The sequence below is a fragment of the Camelus ferus genome, chromosome 25 (genome assembly GCF_009834535.1).
Source record: "Camelus ferus isolate YT-003-E chromosome 25, BCGSAC_Cfer_1.0, whole genome shotgun sequence".
In the NCBI taxonomy this organism is placed as follows: domain Eukaryota; kingdom Metazoa; phylum Chordata; class Mammalia; order Artiodactyla; family Camelidae; genus Camelus; species Camelus ferus.
In genome coordinates, this window is record NC_045720.1 from 12,904,504 (window position 1) to 12,921,318 (window position 16,815).

The 16,815-nt window shown below is 37.0% G+C and overlaps 1 protein-coding gene across 11 annotated transcripts in view; it reads left to right on the forward strand.

The window, feature by feature from the left end:
- The window catches only part of TATDN1 (TatD DNase domain containing 1), a 30,347-nt gene extending 13,920 nt beyond the window's left edge, over positions 1–16,427 (forward strand). For 7 of the 11 annotated variants that reach the window (XM_032467623.1, XM_032467622.1, XM_032467626.1 and 4 more), the window contains 7 exons: positions 1,399–1,455; positions 4,734–4,819; positions 5,217–5,257; positions 7,523–7,599; positions 11,847–11,917; positions 12,913–13,039; positions 16,244–16,427. In XM_032467623.1, the coding sequence (XP_032323514.1) occupies positions 1,399–1,455; positions 4,734–4,819; positions 5,217–5,257; positions 7,523–7,599; positions 11,847–11,917; positions 12,913–13,039; positions 16,244–16,346 (562 nt within the window). In that variant the 3' untranslated portion in view covers positions 16,347–16,427. The remainder of the gene's footprint in view (positions 1–1,398; positions 1,456–4,733; positions 4,820–5,216; positions 5,258–7,522; positions 7,600–11,846; positions 11,918–12,912; positions 13,040–16,243) is intronic. The other 4 variants (XM_032467627.1, XM_006179726.2, XM_032467620.1 and 1 more) reach the window with 2 other exon arrangements.
- Positions 16,428–16,815: the final 388 nt, after the last annotated feature.

Genomic DNA, 16,815 nt, shown 5'->3' on the forward strand with positions numbered 1-16,815 from the left:
TTAAACCTGGTGTGTGTATGTGTGTGTTAAATGAAAACGTTGATAGTTTCAGTTCTCTTTTACTGCTCTGATACCTCACCATCATCTTAAGATTAGAACTTAAAACTATATATATATATATAGCAGGATACAGTTTATGCTTCGACACACTCTTCACTTGAGTGGGAGGAATTTGTTTTGGGCATTTTTCTTGAGGCTTTAGAATGTTAATGCTGTGCAGGTCTTTTTTTTTTTTGTAAATTACATATCAGACAAAATTTCAAAATAAGCATTTGGGGATTTAGGGACCCTCAGAGATGAGATGGAAGCATTCCTTGCCATCAGCTAGCTGAGAGGACGATTAGCACTGTGGGTTAAGGTACACTGGTCGAACGCTTTGGGTCTTTTGGATTTGCCTCAATCCAGATTACTGGTAGACCTCTGAGATAGTGTGGGTTCAGTTCCAGACCACCACAATAAAGCGAGTATCATGATGAAGCAAGTCACATGAATGTTGTGGTTTCCCAGTGCAAATAAAAGTTATGTTTACACTAAAATGTAGTCTAATAAGTGTGCACTAGTATTATATCTAAAATACTTTATTGCTAAAAAAAAATGCTAACCATCATCTGAGCCTTCAGTGAGTCATAATCGTTTTGCTGGTGGAGGGTCTTGCCTCACTGAGGATGGCTGCTGACTAATCAGAGTGGTGTTTGCTGAAGGTTGGGGTGGTTGTGGCAGTTTCTTAAAATAAGACAACAATGACATTTGCTGCGTTGATTGACTCTTCTTTCACGAATGATTTCTCTGTGGGATTGCAGTGCCATTTGATAGCATTTTAGTAGAACTTCTTTCAAAATCGGAGTCAGTCCTCTCAAACCCTGCCACTGCTTTATCAACTAAGTTATATTATAGTATAAATCCATTGTTGTCCTTTCAACATCCTTCACAGCATCTTCACCAGAAGTAGATTCCATCTTAAGAAACCACTTTCTTTTTTCACCCATAAGAATCAACTCCTCATCCATCATAGTGTTATCATGAGGCTGCAGCAATTCAGTCACACCTTCAGGCTCCTCTTCTAATTCTAGTTCTCTTGCTGTTTCCATCACATCTTTAGTTGCCTCCTTCACTGGAGTTTTGAACCCATCACAGTCACCCATGAGGGTTGGAATCAACTTCTTCAAACTCCTGTTAATGTTGATCTTTTGACCGCATCTCATGAATCACAAACGTTCTTAGTGGCATCTAGAATGGTGAATCCTCTCCAGAAGGTTTTCAGTTTACTTTGCCCAGATCCATCAGAGGAATCACTATCTATGGCAGCTTTAGTCTTACAAAATGTTTTTCTTAAATATTAAGACTTGAAAGTCAAAATTACTCCTTGATCCACTGACTCCAGAATGAATGTTGTGTTAGCAGGCATGAAGACAGTGTGAATCTCGTGCGTCGCCACCAGAGCTCTTGGGTGACCAGGTGGATTGTCAACGAGCAGTAACATTTTGAAAGGAATCTTTTTTCCTGAGCATTGACTCAACAATGGGCTTAAAATATTTAGGAAACCATGTTGTAAACAGATGTGCTGTCATCCAGGCTTTGTTGCTCATAGAGCACAGCAGAGTAGATTTAGCATAATTCTTAAGAGAACCTGGGATTTTTGGAGTGGTGAATGAGCATTAACTTAAAGTCACCAGCTGCATTAGCCCCTAACAAGAGGGTCAGCCTGTCCTTTGAAGCTTGAAGCCAGGCATTGACTTCTCTCTAGCTGTGAAAGTCTTCGATGGCATCTTCTTCTAACAGAAGGCTGTTTCATCTAAACAACACTAAAATCTGTTTAGTGTAGCCACCTTCACGAGTTAGATTAGCTCGATCTTCTGGATAACCTGCTGCAGCTTCTACCTCAGCACCTGCTGCTTCACCTTGTACTTTGTTGTTAAGGAGACAGCTTTCCTTCAACCTCATGAATCAACCTCTGCTCCACTTTTCTTCCTTAGGTTCCTCACTTCTCTCAGCCTTCATAGAATTACAGTTAATTAGGGTCTGCTCTTTGGCTTAAGGGAATGTTGTGGCTGGTTTGACCTTGTATCCAGACCACTCAGACTTTCTCCATATCAGCAGTAAGGATGCTTTCTTATTATTCGTGTGTTCACTGGAGTAGCACCTTTGATTTCCTTCAAGAACTTTTCCTTTGCATTCACAACTTGGCTAATTGGCTCAGGAGGCCTAGCTTTTGGCCTGTCTTGGCTTTAAATATGCCTTCCTCACTAAGCTTAAATGTTTCTGTCTTTTGATTTAAAGCGTGAGGCATGAGAGTCTTCCTTTAATGTAGAACAGTGAGAGGCCATTCATTGTTGTTGGCCTGATTTCAATACTGTTGTGTCTCAGGGAATGGGGAGACCCAAGGACAGGAAGAGAGGCCACGGAGCAGCCAGTAGGTGGAGCAGTCCCAACACACACAGTATTAAGTTCGCTGCCTCGTATGGGTGAGGTTTGTGGCGTCCCGAAATAGTTACTATAGTAACATCAGAGATCACTGATCACAGATCAGCCTAACAAACACAAGAAGTTTGAAATATTGTGAGAATTACCGAATGTGACATGGAGACACAAAGTGAGCAAATGCTGTTGGAAAAAATGATGCCAGTAGACACAGGGTTGCCATGAACTTTCAGTTTGTAAAAATCGCAGTATCTGAGAAGTGCAATAAAACAGGGTGTGCCTGCAATGATAGCTGCCACTCCAAAGCTGAATTTTTGAAGCTCTTGGCCTTAGTTATTGTTGACTCTAAAATGTAAGAAGCAGCCATACAAGCAGAAGCAAATTATAGGTTTGCTGAAATGAGCAAATCTAACTCAAGTGAAGAATGATTCTCATTTATGAATTTTTAAAAACCCTAAATAAAAGCAGAGAAGTCTCTTAATAGGTGCCACTTCCTGCCCTTTACCTTATGTTATTATTTCTAGTTACCACGGTGGGTTGTTTTTTCTTTGAAGACAATAATCACTTGATGCTAAGCACCAGTTGTCCTCAGTTTGTATTATTAGGAATGATTTTTTACCGCATGGTTTTCTTACGATGCCTAGCTACCGTGAGCACACCAACCTGTCTTTTCCCAGATAATATAAAATTCTGTAGGCACACTGCTTGGACACATGGTATTTTCATAAATTGTGCTTTTGCCTGCACTGTGATAGGAAGGCTTATTTCCAAGCTGATCGCTAAGATTCTGTAAATCTGTGGCTTGGTTTTATGGCTGTGTGTAGCCAGAAGCCAGATACAGAGTGAATGCTTATGTAATGACTGGAGCACACTTACATGCTGACATCTGAATTACTTTAGAGATTATAGAAATAGTTGACTAACAGTAATTACTAAAATAATTTTTTCTTCCATATTTTCATTTATATTTCATAACACTGTGAAGTTTCAGCATTATAACTAAAAATATTTTTGCTTATTCTAGTCTACCAGAATCTGTTTAAAAAATAAAAAAAAGCCCCTCAACATTGGGTAATAAAGCCATAGACCACCAACTTTAGGATGACTGTGTCTTTAAGAAGTACATATATACTTCTAATTTTAAAATGTAGCATTTTCAAGAGTTTTACAAAGAGGGTACTCTAGGAAAACAGCTATCTTGCACTTCAAGGAGATAAGATACAGGAAAACACAGCAAAAGAGATTTAAGTTAAACACAGAGAAATTGGTCCCCCAAATTAAGGGGCCTAGAAGAGGTGAACCTCTTAAGAAAATAGTAAGACACTTATTGTCTGTAACTCCTGGTTTCACTTAAACTACACGACCATTAAAGAGAACGGGAGAGAACACTGCTGAAATGAAAAGTCATACAGGATGCCCACCCTGTCGTGTTCTGTGGGTACTGTCACTACATGCTGGGGCCGGAAGAGGCTCCTCTGAAAGCCTCCTGTGTGTTGTTATCTTGGACAAGGTCTTACACCCCTCCCACGGCAGCTCTTGTCCTTTCCGGGGGATTTTTTTGAGGATCAGATGAGATAATGGTGAGGCACTTGAAAAACCTTTTTATAAAGTACTTTAAAATAGCCAGGACTACCATTTTATCATGTAAATTTCATTTTCCTGAAAAACAAGAGTATTTCAGTTTTTGTTTTCATTTATTTAATAACTTCTCGTGTTGAATATTTAAAGGAATCCTTTTTTGCTCTGTAGCAGTAACTTGCACATAGAACATAACAGCACATAGAAAACACTGAGTATAAAGCTTTGCCTGGCTTCTCATTGGAGTGAGTTGATTCCCTGTGGAGGTGCCCAGCCAGCTCTCGGGACAAGGGGCTAGCAGTGTCTTTTCTGCCACCAGCACATGCTGAAAGGAAGGGATCCCACGGGTGATAGGAGGGTGTCCATTTCATTTGGGATCTAGTAAGAAAGCTTGTTAAAAGTAGTTATTTGGGAGAACAGCCCCCATCACTGTAATCTTAAACCATATAGCTCTTTACTTCTAGCTGTCAGTAATAGTAAAGGGTACCTCATTTACCCAGCAGTTGTAATAGGAAAACTAACATTTCCAAAAATAATGTTGCAATCCCAGAAAATAAAGTATCCCTTTCAGGAAATTAAAAGCTTTTGGCTTGGCCTGGTATGTTTTAAATGTCTGAAGTAACTATTTCTGGTCTATGATTTTTAGAGAATATAAGTTCTTTAAAAAAAAATCATTTGACATAATTATTCTCATGCTAAAATTTTTGATGAGGAAAATTTTTTTTTGCATTATGCAGATATTTTGAAAAACAGTTTGAACTGTCAGAACAAGCAAAATTACCAATGTTTCTTCACTGTCGAAACTCACATGCTGAATTTTTGGGTGAGTTAAAGCTAAAGTCTCATTTAAAATTTAAACAGAAACAGACTCGCAAACATAGTAACCAGTCTTATGGTTACCAGGGGAAAGGGGGTGAGAAGGGATAAATTTGGGAGTTTGAGATTTGCAAATGATAACCACTATATATAAAAATAGATTAAAAACAAATTTCTTCTGTATAGCACAGGGAACTATATTCAATATCTTGTAAATAACCTTTAATGAAAAAGAATATGAAAATGAATATATGCATGACTGGGACATTGTGCTGTACACCAGAAAATGACACATTGTAACTGACTATTCGTCAATTAAAAAAAAAGAAAATAATAAAATAAAATTTAAGAATTTGCAGAAATCAACCTATTTGCTAAAAGTTGTTTCTGTTTTTAATTCACAGACATAATGAGAAGAAATAGAGATCGGTGTGTGGGTGGAGTGGTAAGTATAAAAGAGTTATTTTTAATAAATGATGCACAAAAGCACGTTGGTTATTAAGGTTCGCCACTAAAGTAATTCAGGTATCAGCAATACAGTTACTAAGGTTCCACTGTCTCTTATTTGAAGGACATATAAATTTACTGTTGAATCTGTGGGCAAGATGTGGTGCAAACATAAACCAAACTGTTTTAGTTACATTTACTTTTTCAGAGAAAGAACGAGTACAGAATTCTGTTCACAAGAAAACCCTGTGAATTTAGCCCTGCACATGGGAACAGTCTGCATAATCTTTTTCTCTGCCTCTTCCATCAGCCATTCTTTTATGCCCAATTTAAATTTTGAGCAAAATATAAACTAAATTTAATAGTATTTTAAAATAATTTAGCACTTATTTCAGGTTTGCCTTCTTAATTTCTTGTCAACTGTATTTACTGTTATCGCTCTGATTAGAGAGACATTCTCACTTCTGTAATTTGTTTCTGCTCTAAACACTTCTCTATGGTCATTTCAATCATTAGTCTTGAGACAGTTTCCATAAATATTATCTGCCTGCCACTTAGCTCAGGTATCCATAGCAGTGATTTTTCATCCTTTATGGATCCTGGACTCCTTTGAAAATCTGCCTCAGTGATGCTCAGATGTACATATTTTCACATGTAATTTTAGGAGAGACTCGCTGATCTCTAGTAAAAAAGCCGTTATCCAGGTGTATGAAATCCCACTGTTGTACTGTGCAAACAAAGGAAGAGGAGATGGCACAGAGCACCTACTGTATACCCATTTTGTGTTGCTTTGATAGTCTCAGTATAGATTCTCTTAAGTTTTTAGCCTCTGCTTCCTGGTTCGTCCTGCTAGGGATATGCATGCTTTCTGCATTGCTGTGGTGTTAGTGTCACTGGGCACGTTTTCATCTGTACCTTCCTGACCCTGTAGTTTCTCCTTTAGGAACTGTCCTTGGCAATTGAGAGAGACTTTCATTAATGCCCTTAGGATTATTGGTGGCACATACAACCTCAGGCGATACCACTCAGCCCATTTGTTTCATTTCTAAATAGAGTTTACCTGGATGACTTTGCAATACAGTTGACCCTTGAACAATTTGGGGGTTAGGGGCACTGACCCTCTGTGCAGTCAAAAATCCATGTATGACTTACAGTCAGCCCTCTTTATGCGCATTTCCTCTGTGATTCCGCATCTGCAGATTCAGCTAACCGTAGACCTGCAGTACTGCAGTGTTCACTGTTGAAAAAATCCACGTGTAAGTGGGCCTTCCCTGTTCAGGCCTGTGTTGTTCAAGGGTCAGCTGTAGTTTAAAAAAATTAACAGCAACAAATCCAACCTAAATGACTTTTATAAAAAAAAAAAAAGAGAGGGAGAGAGAGAGAGAGATTGCCAAATAAAGAATAACTGATTTCCTGAAATGGTTTATGAAGTCATATTTAAAATTATTTTGATATTGTTGGAAGCTATGTATTCTAATCAGCTGGAAATGCTGAGGGGAAGAACAAACCTTTTTGTGCAGCTGTGTAACAGTTTTCTTTATTTTTGAGAAACATGTTACCCACAGTGTATTCAGACTCTGGATGCTGTATTAACGTGGCATCACTTGTTAGCTGTGTTTAAAAGTGTCTTGTCACTTACTGTTTTGATTTCATAAATACATTCAAAGTGTGGGACAGTTATGCCTTAACCCCTTTATCTTTGAAGGAAAAAAAATACCATCTCAGTCCTTTTTGTCTGCTGAGCTAGTATTATTGACAGTATAACAATTCACTTTTTTTTAGCAATGTTCTTACAGTCTCTTTATAGATCTTCTTAAAACTTGTCTCAAGTCGTTTCTCTTCTAGAAAAAGTATCCTCTAACAAAAATCAAACATTTTGAAATATATTTTTGTAACATTAATAACATATTAATACATAGTTTTATAACATTTCTAACTTTTCCTCATGCTTTTGTGTAAGAATATGGCTCCCTACCCCAGTCCCCTTTCCCGGAGGTACAGCAGTAATGCTGTGCACAGACATCAGCGTAACCAGAGGGAAAGTCTAGGCAACCATCTCCTTCTTGCCTTACCACGCTGGAGATAATGACAGGTTATAATCAGAAATTTGATTTGAAAATAAAAATTGTAGGGGTCACATTTGAAACCCTGTGGTCCACAAAACTCTACTGCGTCTATATTCTTGCTTAGAAAGTTCTATTAATGTTATTTAGAGTTTTAAAGGAGTAATTATTATAATAAAATTATGCCTTCATGTCCTTAGGTGCATTCATTTGATGGTACCAAGGAAGCGGCAGCTGCTTTGATGGATTTGGGTCTCTATATAGGATTTAATGGTTGGTAGGTCCCATGTTATTTTTTGTTGTTGTTTTTTTTTTCAACTTTTATATTAAGCAGATTCCTTAAATTATTTTATAATGAATTGCTGATAAAGATTTGAATTTGTTTTTATTAAAAGTTGTATATTTTGCATTGATCTTTGCCTGTGAATTTTAGTAATTAACCCAAGAAATTAAACAATACGTTACTATTACAAGTTAAAGCTCCAAAGTTAGAAACTGCTCTCCTGGGTTTTAGTCATGGAAAACAATATTCCGTTGTATCAGCAGCTTGCTTTCTCTAGCAATGCAATTTGTTCTCAGGTCATTTTATCCCTTTAAAATGTGTTCACAGCACTATGTATACACACACACAAGTGATGTCTGACTAGGGGCAAAGGTCATAGTATGACATGATCGTCTTATGTATCTCTCTAGGCCAAGAAACTGAGGCTCAGAGAAGCTGAGAAACATATTAAGTCACTTAAAGTGTGAGAGCCTGTGTCCTCTTCCCATTCTGTGACCCTCCTGCTGTTTTACACACTCAAGCCTCATGCACCCAGTGCAATCAGCTAGCACAGCTGGGTCCCTGAGCTCATTTTCTTCCAGATGATTTGGTGAGCTTACACCAGTGTCTTCTCAGGCTGTCAATGTAGCGCATCAAATAAACGGCAGATAGTAAGATTTGCTTTCCCTCTTCAGTATTCCATTCCCTTAAAATCACTACTTTTCCGATTACACTATTTTTTTTCTAAACTCCCCTTTGGAAAATAGAATCATGAAATTAATTATTTGGTGGGTAGAGTTCAGACTTATTTAAGTGTCCTAGATGCTCCTTCTGTGTTTTAAATTAATAATTTAATTCACTTTTCCATTAAGTTGGAAAGAATGCATGCATTATGAAGTAGTACTAGGAGGCTTAGAAACAGTCTCCCAGCAGGCCCTCTTCCCAAGTCAGCTTTACCGAGGACAGCTGCTCTGCTGGTTATCACCATGTATCTAACATGCATATGCCGTTATTTCTTGACTCAATCCCTTTAATTGTCTATTTCCACTAAGGTATATGAGCATTTCAGTTCTTATATCCAGTACTACCCCCTCCCTTCATTATTTCCTTTGTAGCCCTCTCAATGTAGTTATTTCAGAATTTTTGGTTATATGCATATTGCATGTTTTCATTATTATGTCTATGTAAATATTGTTGACTGCTGAACCATGCATGTACCCCTCTTTTACTTTCCTGGAGTAACTTTTCTCATTTTTATTTACTTGGCTTTCTTCAAAACTTGAAGCCTTCAAAATCCTTTTTTCTATTTTTCCAAATGAAGAAAGTTATCTGATCGTCCAGGTAATTCCATGAGTTCCTGATCCTTCCATCTTTCTGCTACCATTGGATTAGAGTCTTCTGTAATGGGACTACTATTTTTAGATCCCATTTTGTTTTGATGGAACACATGTTTGAAAATGAATTAATTTTAGTCTTCTTTTTGAAAGTTTGCCTAGATGAAAAAAAGGGGGAAAAAACACTTTGACTCGATTTTTTTTTTCCAGGGGCATAAAATTCTAGATTAGAAATCATTTTCACTGAGAATTTGCAATATTCCACTTCTAGGTTCCAGCTCCTATCCTGTTTCCCAATACTTTACCTGTGACATAGCTTCCCGCCCCCCACCCCGTGGAATATTTCAGTTATCTCTGGTATTATCAAAATGTGCAAAGGTGTTTTGATGAGCTGTCATTCAGAATGTGTGCGTTCTCGACTGGCCCCTTCCAGCTTGAGGCTCATCTTTGTCCTGAGAAATCTTCTCATTTTTTTTTTTTTCTATTCTTTCTTTGGACTTCTCAGGCTGATACTCTGATCTCATTCTTTTATTCTACAATTTCTATCTAATTTTTTTCCTCCTTTCAAAAAAGTGCTTTATTTTTCAACTTTTTAAAATGAAACTTACTTAGCTTTTGTCTTCAGTCTCTGAAAGCTTTTTTTTTCCCCACCATAATCTTGCTTGGCAGATACAGCATCTTCCCATCTCTCTAAAGATATGAATTATATTTTTAAAAGTCAGTTTCTGTTTGCCATTTAATGCTTTTTTCCTCAGAGTTCCTTTTGTTTGTTTTGGTCTCTATCATGTAGAGGCTTTCTTCAAACGTCAGGCAGCATTTCAGTTCTTATACTCAGTACTGTCCCCCACCCCATCCCACCCCATCCCCACCGCTTCATTATTTTAAAAGTGAAGGAAAAGAATCTGGAAGCTCTGTGAGGAGATAGGCCATCAACTGCAGCCCAGACGGCATCCATGGCTGACTTACATCACAACACAACAGATATTATGTGCCTCTAGGTAGAAGGTCATACCACCACCTAGGAAAGTCTTGCCAGAAAAATAAAATCCAGCCTGAATCTGATCAAGACTCTAGATTGTGCTCTAGGGCTCCTTTAAGAAACAGGAGGACACAGAAACCTGTTAAACGGCAACACATGGATGAAATCAAGACTGGGAGACTCTACAGGACAAACAACTGGGCTTCTTCAGTGAATTTTAAGGGGGAAAAAGAGATGCAGGAGAACTTAATAGGTTAAGAGATTTAGAACACTAGCGACCAATTGTAGTATTTGTCCCTCATTTGGATCCTGGGTCAAACAAACTTAAAAAGATTATGTATGACATTGAGACAGTTTGAATACTGGATATATTATAATAAAAAGAGTTGGGTTTTCTTAGACATGATAATAGTTTTGTGGTAACATTTAAAAAAAATTCTTATGTTTAAATAAAGATGCATGCTGAAATGTTGAAGCCATATAACATTTGGAATTTCCTTCAAGATAATATGGGGGGGAGTGGTAAGTGGATGGGACAGGATCAGCCAAGAGTTGATAATTGAAGGGGCTAGGTAATACCATGGGAAGGGAATTCTATATTATTCTAGTTTTGTGTTTATTTGAAACTTTCCATAATGAAAAGTTGTAACATGCCCTGAAATTAGAAGTGCAACATAAGGACAGTATTAGTCATCTCATTATATAGCAAACCATCCCCAAACTCATTGATATAGTAAACATTTCTTTTCACACTCATGGGTCTTTGGGTCAGCTAGGGTTAATTGATAGAGTTGAGCTCTCTGCCTCGGGCTGTATGTTAGGTTCAGATCTGTGCCATGCTTTTTTTTTTCTGGGTGCCCAGGCTGAAGAGGGAACAGCTACTTAGTGCATGCTAATCTCAGTATCATCAGAGTGCCACCCAAATCACAGAAGTGCACTCCAGGCCTCTGGCCATGTCATCCCATTGGTCAAGCAAGTTCTGAGGCCATGGCCAGATTCAGGTTCCCCCTTCCTACTAAGAAATCATGGCAAGAGTGCAGATACATAATTCAATTAAAGGAGAAGAATTAGGACTAATAATTCAGTCTGTCTCAGGGTCTGAAAATGTTGATCTCCCAGAAACAGATGCATGAAAGAAACGGCCTAGCAGACCAATTCAGAAGTCCTAAAATGGACTAATAAGAGTCCAGAAAGAAGAGGAGAGAAAATGGAGGAAAAGCCCTATTTTCCCAGAATGTTTTCCGAGAGTTGGGGGTGGGGAAGAGTCTAAATTGCAAGGTTCCAACTGCTAAACTGGATGAAAAAAGTTTTACACCCAAACACATCATCAGGTCTCACAATGTTAAAAGTAATGGAAGATCCTGAGTTTCCAGATTTTGGGGGTGGGGGAGGTGGGGGTGGAATGAGAATCAAACAGACATCTCCTAATCAGCTTTCCCATTTCACACCGTGTTAAATACTCATAGTTCTAACAGTGATGGTGATTTTCATTCTTTGTGAAGATTCTGATTAGTGAAACATGAACTTTGAGCATCTGATACCTTCATACCAGTGAATCCCTGGGTATTTGACCCATAAAGAAATTGGCTATACCTTCATACTCAGCTTTATGAGCCCCTCTAAATTATGCAAGTTACCTGGAGAAACAAATTCTTTTTAAAAAATTGTTTTACATGTTTTACAGTAGACTATTACAAAAAGTTATTGGGCTGATAAGCACAGAAATGCACCCCTTAAAGCAGGATCTGGTTGAAATAGATCTTAATCTGGATTCTGTGAAGATAGAATGTGCAAATACTTTAAAATTTAAAGTGTACGCCATTGTAGCCAACCCAAGTTCTGCTTTAGGATTTTGAGTTAGTTTGTAAATCTGTTTTAGACAAGTTTATAATACAAAAAAGTTGTTATTCATTAAATGTACCTTTTTATTTTATACATTTTTTTTTAAGCTCACTGAAAACTGAAACTAATTTGGAAGTTTTGAAGTCCATACCTAGTGAAAAATTAATGATTGAGACTGGTAAGTTTGCTTTTAGAACTTTAATGTCCGTATTAAACCATATCCAAAAAGAGCTAGGGAAAGGTGAACAGATACTTTATTTTAAAAAGCATGCTCAACATCAACAATTAATACTTTTCAGAAAACCTTTGGGAATTGTAATGGAAAAATACTTACGCAAGCAACTTTTTCAATTTTAGAAGTTTGACTAAGCCTAAGCACTTAAAAATGGAGCGTCAGAACATGTGGTAACTACAGAGGTGTTTCATTAAACAAGGAGTCTTAACTAAGCATTGCACCTCAGGGTTTCAGAAACTATTCAGAATCTTTTTTTATACAGTGTCTTCTTTGTAATGGCTTAATTGTACAATACTGTAAAGTACAAACATTTAAATTGCTTTAAGAATTTTGGAAATTAATCAGCTGCCTCTTGAAATAAGACAGAAGCTAGAAATTTTATCTACACCCTGAACTCAAGGCTCTTCTTACACACATGGACCTTTTTTCAGTAAAGTCAAGACTGGGCCGTTCTGAAGAAATCAGGTTTATTTCCTTGGAGAGTCATGAAAACTAAATCATCTTGTTAAAAGTGCAATGATTATAAAATGTGTAAGCTATTATAATTCCTTATTAAAGAAGTAGGTAAGTAAATAATCCCAGTATTCAAAGCCATTGTTTTGTTTAGTAGAGGCAAATAGAAGTTTAACTCAAATGTTTTCATTTTACAGTTATTTCTTTTAGCTTTAGGTTTTTTGGGGGGTTTTTTGTTTGTTTGTTTTAAGCATACCATACACCAACAATATTCTTAGTGTGGAAAAAGGAATAAAACTGACTTATAAAGAAAGCATTTAAGAATTTGTACAATTCAAGATTTTCTCTTACGCTTTTCTTAGAACTGTTAGCTGAATCGTGGCTTGTATTTTAGAGCTGAAATACTAGTTTGATAGTAATCATTAAAAAACAGTAATTTAAAAAGGTAAACCTCTTTAAGAGACTTTTTCTTTGCTTAACTTTAGATGCACCTTGGTGTGGAGTCAAAAGTACACATGCTGGATCAAAATATATAAAAACTTCATTTCCTACCAAAAAGAAGTGGGAAAATGGGCACTGTTTGAAAGACAGAAATGAACCCTGCCATATAATGTAAGTACTTTGTTTTCATGGTCTTCAAAACATTAAAGCCAACCCCCAGATGCCATTTACAAAATGAACCGAAGGAACAGAAAGTTGGGTGAAATCCAAATGGAGGTATGAAAGGTCATTTTAATACAGTGATTTGGAGGAATTCATACCTAATTGCTCTAAGTAGCTCCTCTTTCCATATCCTCTCAATTCAAAGTCATTTTATTACAGCAGTTAAGAACTTCTTGTCATTTTGGTCATTTGTCATTTTGCAGGGAGGGAAAAGATCTTAAAGCTGTCCATATACAGAATCACCTTACCTGGCTAAAGTTCCTTCTTTTGCAGGTTTCCTGCTGATGGTTATAAAAACACAATCTTGGCAGACCTTTTTAATGGTATCTGTATTTTAAATGATTTGACAACCTGAATAAACCTAAGAAATAACACATTCCTTTAAGCCTCTTGTATAAAAGGACAAATGATAGAAAGGATTTCCTACTGCTTCTTGGCCTCTTGGCTAAGATCAACTATAGAAAGGATTTCCTTTTTCCAACCAAAAAAAGGGCAAAACTTTACAGAATTTTATTTCCTAGGGGGAAAAAATAGTAATTCAGCATCATTTTAAAAATTATAATATATAGTGCATGTGAAAAAGAGGGGCTGTTATCCATCTGTCAAGGAGCTGCAGAGCATATAATTTACAGGAAAAGTTTATTTTAATGGGAACATCATCCAACTTCTTGTGTTGCACAATTTAACTAGACTATATCAGTCTATTATGGCTTACCAATTCAGGCACCTGGACATATTTATCATACATTCATAAAAATTAATACTGGATTGTTGCTTTTAGATTGTAGTAATTCCTTTAATATGCACCATCAATTTTTAGTAGTTTTTAACACATAAGAGTATTAGGTAAGCAGATCTAAAATTTAGCAGCCAGAAAAGTGAAGAATTAGTCTATAAAAATACCCTGGAAGGATTTTCCTTTATTAACATGCTGTTAGCAAAGACTTTAAAACTGAATGTTTTAAAACCCGCAGGGTGAGGAATATATTTAAAGTATGGTTGGTAAAGAAACATGTCATTTTTATGAAGTGTAGGTACTTGAAACTCAGAAGACAATATTTCTAATTAATTCTTTGGAGATTTAAGAGGACACTAGAGACTAGAAACTGGTATTTTTCCAGCAGCCAGCTTAGAGGAAGTAGTTGCCAACAGTGCATCTAAATCAATTTTCTACACTGCCTTAATCTTAGGTAAAAGTACAGCTGTTCATTGTGGCCACACACTTGAAAAACAATTTTAAGGTGTTTCTAAATGCAGACTGTTAAGAACCAAGGAGGCTTTTTGAGTATCAACTGCAATCATGAATTCCAGTTCTGAGTAGGTAGAGCTTGGGAAAATCAACATCTGTAAACTGAAAAATTTTAAACCACATTTCAGAAATACACATGCCTCTAACACTAAGTACTGATTAGCAAGTTAATTCTTACTTACAAAGCCATTTTTTATAAGCTCCATCTGTTAACAGTTTTATGTTTTAATTATTTTGTGTAGAGATCTTTCTCGCCTTTTAAATTCCTTGAAATGCATTTTGAAGTTCTTGCCATGTATCAGAAAAAAGGTACAAGTTACTGAGACTACACAGAGGAAACAAGACCATCCCCACCTTCATCCCTCCACCTTATGAATAGGTGCACTGTGTCAGGCACTTTGGATAAGGCATTATACAAGGCAGACAAGGATCCTCCTGGAGCAGACAAGCAGACAGAAGTACCGTCCACGATGGCAGTACTGTTACAGGGGTAGGAACAGGAGACTGGGACCATAGGCCAGAGCAGCTGCCTGCCCTGACGGGAAGCAGCACTTAACTAAGGTGGCATTTCAGCTGTTTACCAAGTTGGTCTGGGAGTTAGGCCAGACCAAGACAGACACCTTGAGCGAAGGCAGACTGGGGAAGGGCTCAGCTGCGCCAGGGAACAATGACTTCAGTGTGGCAGAAAGTAGGATGCACCGTAACAGGGAAGGTACAGTGAGGCTGGAGTGCAAGGGCTCTTGTTTGCCGCCCTCAGTAGTTTAAATTTTATCAGAACCCAAAAGACTGTAATCAGGAAAGCTGTTAACTGGTATCAGTGTGGAGAAAGGACTGGAAGGGAGACTGGTGGGTGGCAAGACTCAATATTATGTATTAATTTCCAATTCCAAGTAGTTAATAGAGAAAAAAATTTGTTGTTTGCTAATAAAATTGCAAATTGGCCTTTAGTGTCACTTTAAAATGTTAATAGATTTGCTTTTCGCATATTTTGATTATCAGATAAAGAATTTGTGTAGTCAATTCACTTAATACATATAATTAAATAAGGCTTTCATTCCAGTTCATCTCTGTCCCTAATTCCTTTAGGTGTTCGTATTTAAACAGCCCATAAAGGGAATAAAAAGCTTAAGACAGGATATTTAAATGTTTAATCTTGACTTTGAACTAATTCATGTATAAAAATCTTTTGTCTACATACAGTATTGCCAGAAAACACTACTGATAATTATCATTATTCAGGGAAAGAAAATGGAGACAGACACCTTTCTGTCACAGGGAAAAAGTACAGGGAGAGAAATAGCCTCCCCCTCTCCCCGCTAACCATACATCGTTCCAAGTAAATAACTTCTAACTTCCTTTGCTGTCACTGCAGTGGTGATAATGCATTTCTTGCTGTCCTTTATGACTAGTTCTTTAAGCAGTGGCTTTCAAACTCTGCTATCCTCAGTACCACACTATGACTCAGTATACATGCGCATATATAAATAAAACCCAAGCAAAAATGGAATAGTACTTCCCTTACTAAGTGCAGTGTGCTTGAAGCACATCACGACCCACCAATGAATGTGTAATGGCCCACAGTTTAAATGGACTCTTCTTTTCCACTGGGGTAATTCCGTAATTGCGGTACACATAATATGGGCTACTTTTATAATTTATTTGAACCTGGTTCCTGGCTCTAGTTATATGTAAGACTGTCCCAGAAATTTGTCCCTAATTGCTCTATTATAAATATCCTAGCAGTTAAACTTTTAATTTTGCTGAAAACCTTAATACCTGTTGAGTATTACCTGTTTATGTTAAAGCTGCTAAAATAGTATCTTCCTTTACATGGAAAAAGAACAATACCTTTAAAACAGATTATGTACTTAGAAATTTAACCATCTGTTTTTGTTTTATTTTAGTCAAATACTGGAGATACTGTCAGCAGTAAGAGATGAAGATCCACTGGAACTAGCCAATACGCTATATAACAACACCATTAAAGTATTTTTTCCTGACATGTAATTGGTGTGTGTCTTCCACTTTTCCGTCATAAATGTAAAACTTAAAAGTTTCAATAAAAGAATTCTCTGGAAGTTGTCTAAAGAGGAATTATCACTGCACACCACTGATGGAGTCAGATCAGGATTTTTTAAAGTCACTTAGTGTCTTAGTTTAAAACAGCGAAAACCGCCAAGTATTTCATTTTGTAACTGATTCAAGAGTTTGAAAGGCCAGTTTTATGTCAATGCTGCAAACAAAGAATGGCTAACAAATATACTGATTTTTACATCAAAATTAAAACAGCACATTTGGGTTTATAAAGTTTAACTGATACAAGCTATTTCTCAACACTGACACAATCTCTGAATCATGACTTTCAAACCCAGGTCAACTACATTGGTACTCTCAAATTCCAAAAGAGTGTGTCAGTCACTTCTGGCAGCCTATTTTTTCCTCAGTTTTAAAACACTGCATAAAGCATTTACCCTCT